Source organism: Diorhabda sublineata, chromosome 2 (genome assembly GCF_026230105.1).
Source record: "Diorhabda sublineata isolate icDioSubl1.1 chromosome 2, icDioSubl1.1, whole genome shotgun sequence".
Taxonomy (NCBI): Eukaryota; Metazoa; Arthropoda; class Insecta; order Coleoptera; family Chrysomelidae; genus Diorhabda; species Diorhabda sublineata.
In genome coordinates, this window is record NC_079475.1 from 5566594 (window position 1) to 5572105 (window position 5512).

General features: G+C 31.0%; 1 protein-coding gene across 1 annotated transcript; it reads left to right on the top strand.

Annotated features, from left to right (window-relative positions):
- Positions 1 to 3399: 3399 nt before the first annotated feature.
- Positions 3400 to 4886, top strand: LOC130453154 (histone H2A.V). The gene is made up of 4 exons (XM_056792762.1): positions 3400 to 3551; positions 3682 to 3759; positions 4188 to 4301; positions 4359 to 4886. Exons 1-4 carry the CDS (start codon positions 3549 to 3551, stop codon positions 4551 to 4553), a joined length of 390 nt encoding a protein of 129 aa, XP_056648740.1. The 5' UTR covers positions 3400 to 3548; the 3' UTR covers positions 4554 to 4886.
- The last annotated feature ends 626 nt before the right edge of the window (positions 4887 to 5512 follow it).

Genomic DNA, 5512 nt, shown 5'->3' on the forward strand with positions numbered 1-5512 from the left:
GGATACTCTCGAGAGTTGCCATGGCGAATAGCTCTCTGAGAGTGGACTAGGGTTAATTTCACTCTCATGTGTAAAGGACTCCGCGAGAATCTCTCGAGAGCACTCTCGGCGAGTTCCTCTCACGTGTAGACGCACCTTAATATTAGTATTGTTAATAATTGAATTCGTCTGTTGTTTTGTTAATTTGTTCTAATCTTTATTAAAATGTTTAAATTATGAATAAATATATAATATATTTTATAAGGGATGAATAAAAGCCTATAGTTTCTTCTAATGCAAAATTAAACTGACTTTACGCACTAATCCCGTTGTTCAACCAGATGAATCAATTTGAATTTAAGTTGGCAATTCTGTTGATTCCTGATTGGTCAAATCGCAGCCGGCTTTACACAGCACTTTTAATGTACATTATGATTGACACTTCTATAAATTGTAAACAAATAATGTATATTTTGTTCTTTCTTGCGTTGTTGATAATGTTTTATTAAAATATAAAAACAGTTCTTGTCAGGTCTAGTTTGAAATTAGACTCGGATAATATTCCAAGTAGATACTTTTTTAAAGGATTTTCTACAGTTTGGAAAAATCCATCTGGGAAAGATAAACGTCCAATAATCCCTCATGCGGGATTTAAGCATGGATTTAAAGTTAAAGATGAATTGCTGATAGATGAAGGTAAAAAAACTGGTGATGATCAAGAATTTCTAAAAAAATTGCCAGACAGTGCTGTAATGGTAATGGACAAACATCTGGACCTTGTTTGACAATGACAGTTGTTATTTAAATTAACTATAGTTACGCATAATCTAGTTTTATCTGTAATTCGTATTAAACCTCGTTTTAGACTAAAACTGTGTCAACAGTTTTAAAAAGTACTGACAAAGCAAAATATCATTTAAAAAAATGAACTGCCAAAAAAATTTGTTAATGGAGGAGGCAGTGCGAGCATCGACTCTCCTGAATAAAGGATATTCAAAGCGATATGTTACTGGTTTGTTAGGAAGACATAAATGCAGCATATGTCACATAATGAGGCTACATAACGGAATGGGTTCATACCAGACCAGGACAAGGGCGAAAACGTTGCACTAATCAAATTGATAATCGTTTTTTTTTAGACAACGTGCTTTTAGAAACAGGAGAGTCACCAGCAATCTGTATTAAAAATATCAGATGTTCGAAACATCGATATATCATCCCGAACTATTAGAAGACGCTTGCATGAAGAAAGGTTAAGCAACACTTGCTTACTAGATAACACAAAGTTCAAAGATTAAATTTTGCAGGACTACATCAGCATTGAACCATCACTGATTGGAAATGGGTTCTGTTCTCTGATGAAACTACTGTTAGCCTTAAAGCTCCAGATGGATGTGAGCGTGTCTGGCCAAGGCAAGGAGAAAGGTATGTCAGCTGTAATATTTCTCCTAAAGTGCCTTTTGATGGTGGCTCTGAAATGTTTTGGGGAGGAATTTGTTTAGATGCTTGAACATGATTTTCGAACAAGCAATTTTTTTTATTTACGCAGGATAACGCTCTTGGCTAGACAAACTATTAGCTACTAACATAATGTCAATATCCCTTAGAGTGGCCACCTAACAGGCCGGATATGAATCCTATAGAACATCTATGGGACCATCTCAAAGAAAGGATTCAAAGTCATAGTCCCCTAAATTTTATATTAAGCATGCCGCGACGCAGGAATACAGTGATAAGAAGTAGAGGGAGGGCCTACGTGCTATTAGGATTGAACCATATTCATTTATTCTCTTTTATTGATTTTATTTTCTTTTCACTCTTCACAATTCATTGAAAAAATGCTACTTAATCTCGTAACTCCATAGCCCCAAATTTTACAGTAGGAACAAAAAACTTAAGAGATTAAAAAAGTTGAATGAAGACTTGGCCCCTGTTTTTTTCCAATAAAGAATTGAAATAGTGATCAGATATCAATATCAAAAAAATAAGTGAAGAAAAACAGTTCAAGTAAATTAACAGAAAGTGCGAAACTTTAAACGAAATGGCTGTATGGAGTTGAGTTTTTTATTTATACTTTTAAATTGTGACGCATTTTTTTGAGTCTTGACTAGTTATTCGGCTAGATGCATTCAGGGCGCATTCCATTAAGTACTCTCGACAATCATGTTCATGACCAGTTCTTTCCCTTAGTCCAGAGCATAATAGTCGTAAACTTAAGTAGAATGGCTTATGAGGCGTTTTGAGTGTTAAGATAAATATTCATCAGATAAAATAATCGTGGAATGTAGAATATTTTGTAATTATAATGTTAGATCGTTTTTTTCGACTGTTACGAGTAAAAATTAACTGTATACAAATATTGGTAAATATTAACATAATTTAAGTTAAGAATACTATTTTTTTATTTGAACACTATTTATTTTTACCCTGTACTATGACGTGGTTTTCAAATAAAACTCGCCACTATGAATATTTCCTTTATATAAGTGGTTGTAAAAGGGATAATAAAAATAGTAAGAGAGATGAAAGATACAATAGAAGGAAAAAATTAGAGGAAAAAAATTGTTGAAAATATATATTGTACATAAAATCAATTATAAGTTCCACGAGCTCCCCAAAAGGCAAATTTAGAATTATTAACAATTTTCAATATTATATTGACAAAGCCAATATTCACGAAATATTTTTATTATATATTGATAAGTGTTATTAATTTACCACACGTGATTGTTTAAAAAAAATCCCAATAGTTATTCACTGTATTTCACCTGTTGCAATAATCAATCACAAACATAAATCAACGTAAATACTTTGTGCCTAAGAGTAATATTCACTAAACATTTTTTTACGTCAAATACACTCATATTATTAAATAAAAATTTAAATAATATCAAATATATTCAAACAAAATCGAATTCAATTCAAAAATTCATATATTCTAAAAGCAAAATTTTTCAGTTCGACCTTTCACTGTCAAAAATGTCAAACGCAGATGACATTACACCTGCGTTCAAATACTTCTGTTCAATGTTACTTGTTTTACTTCGTACTCCAATTAATTACACAGTAAAATTATTTTCTGATTGATCTTGGAAAGTTTTTTATAAAATTAGTTTTCTTTTAATCATTTTCCATTGTAAACATAATATACAACTATCAAAGATACGTTTAATAAATAGCCATGTCGAAACTTCATATTAAATTACAACAATTAGAACATACGGTAATGTATTTTGAATACCGCAGAATATGATTAGAATATAAAATTCCCATATTTCTAATTATCATAGTTAGTAAAGGAATAAGCACAAAAAAACGCAGTTATCAAATACTTAAGTAACGGAACGCATCTTCACAAAATCCAAGCCAAGCCATACTTCAATCAATAAAGTCATTTCCCGCTTCGTTCTCATAATACCATTGGTTGCCATAAGTCACGTGCATGATTAGGATTTTTGTCATTTGCTTAGATTAATCGTTTGGCGCCATTAGCGTTGCGTATGCTACATTTTATACAAAGCTGTCAAGACTAATCGTTTGCATTTTAAAGTCGACAAAATACTAGTAATATGGTAAGTTTTCATGTAAATTTAATGCAAGTGTTATTTTTATAAGTTTTACGTCGTATGTATTCCATTGGAAATTACAAAAAATAACCTGTGATATTAGTGTGAATATAAATAAAATGTTTTATTGTTTTAGGCTGGTGGTAAAGCTGGTAAAGATAGCGGAAAAGCAAAAGCTAAAGCCGTTTCCAGATCAGCGCGTGCTGGTTTACAGGTAAGATATTTTTTTATGGTTATATCAAGTGAAAGTGTATTGAAAATATTAGGTTAGTTTATCATAACCCCCATTCGTAAAATTTGTGATAAATGGTGTTTCATTTTACTTAAACAAGGTTCATGGTCATTATTTATAACTTTGTGAAATATAACTAGAATTATTTTATAATCGATATCAATTTTTTTTATCTAGGTTAATATGATTCATGGTTTATGTTTTTAGCGGGTACTTTTTGGTAATGTCTAATCGTCCAAATGTCATTTCTGACTATTAAACCGATTAACTGAACTTAATGTAAAGCGAAAAGATTATAGATATTTTTATCATATTTCAAAATAGGATGTATAAAAACATTTATTTCTTCAATTTTGATAAAATATATGTACATTTTTTGGTAGTATTGGATTGGTTTGTATTGTTTTTAGTTTCCTGTTGGTCGAATTCACAGACATTTGAAAAATAGAACTACAAGCCATGGACGTGTCGGTGCAACTGCTGCTGTATACTCTGCCGCTATTTTAGAGTATTTAACGGCCGAGGTGAGTAAATTTTAAAAAACTTATATATTTGTGACGAATGTAAATATTTTGTTTAAGGTATTGGAATTGGCAGGTAACGCTAGTAAAGATTTAAAAGTAAAGAGAATAACTCCACGTCACTTGCAATTAGCTATTAGAGGAGATGAGGAATTGGATAGCTTGATTAAAGCTACAATTGCTGGTGGTGGTGTTATCCCCCACATTCACAAATCCCTTATCGGAAAGAAGGGTGCACATTCTCAACCAGCTTAAGTTTGAATTTTGTATTTAATACGCATATATTATAGTAATATCAAGACTTGGAAAAATGTGTCGGATGATGTGTTTTAATATTATTCGATGCATATGTTACTGTATGCAAGGCAATGCAGAAAAGTACTAAAAAAATTTTAATATTACGACTGAGATTTTTTTCAAAAATCTACAGTCATTTTGTTTTTTCTTTCCATGTGTAACTAATATAAAGTTTCCGTTGACGTGCCTTGTAATTAAATTTTTTTCTCTTATTTTAGCATATAGTTGATTTTACATTTAGAATTTAATGTATTTTGTGTTCATTTAATAAAATAATTTCTTACAAAGAGAGTTTTTTGTATTTTTCTATCATCTAATTCAGTGTTTCCCAATTTTTTTTCTACCGAACCTAAAAAAAGGTCCGAAAAAATTTTAGGAAGTTCATATGTAGTCATTAATGACAGGTAAAAAAAGCAATAAAATTTGATAGAACATATATTTTTCATACATCAAAATAATTGATTATATTAATTGTGAAATCTTTAAATAAAATATTGATAAGACAAAAATGATTGCTATAAAAGTTTAAAAAAATATAAATTTAACAAATTGATTATGTTTTACATTTTGAAAAACTCTTAATGGGATATTTGGGGCTGTTTGATAGAACAAAGCAATTCAAAGTTATGCTCAGGAGCGCCTGGTTTCGTCACGTGACTACCCATGGTCCTCTGCTAGTTGTTTACCCTTTATGCTTTATTTTCCACAGGGTGTTTGGATTGATTGAAAAAGAAGGACACTATACTTAGCCAGAAGAGAATGAAGAAGTTCTGGGGAAACATGGAACCGTTCATCAGGTTGGAGTCACTGTTCCGGTTAAAGACTGGAAGTCTGAATCTGGAAAAGGGTAAAAATCTGAACTTGTAGCACTTCAAGTTCAATCCATTAAAAAGAATTATGCTAAAAAAGAACAAGAA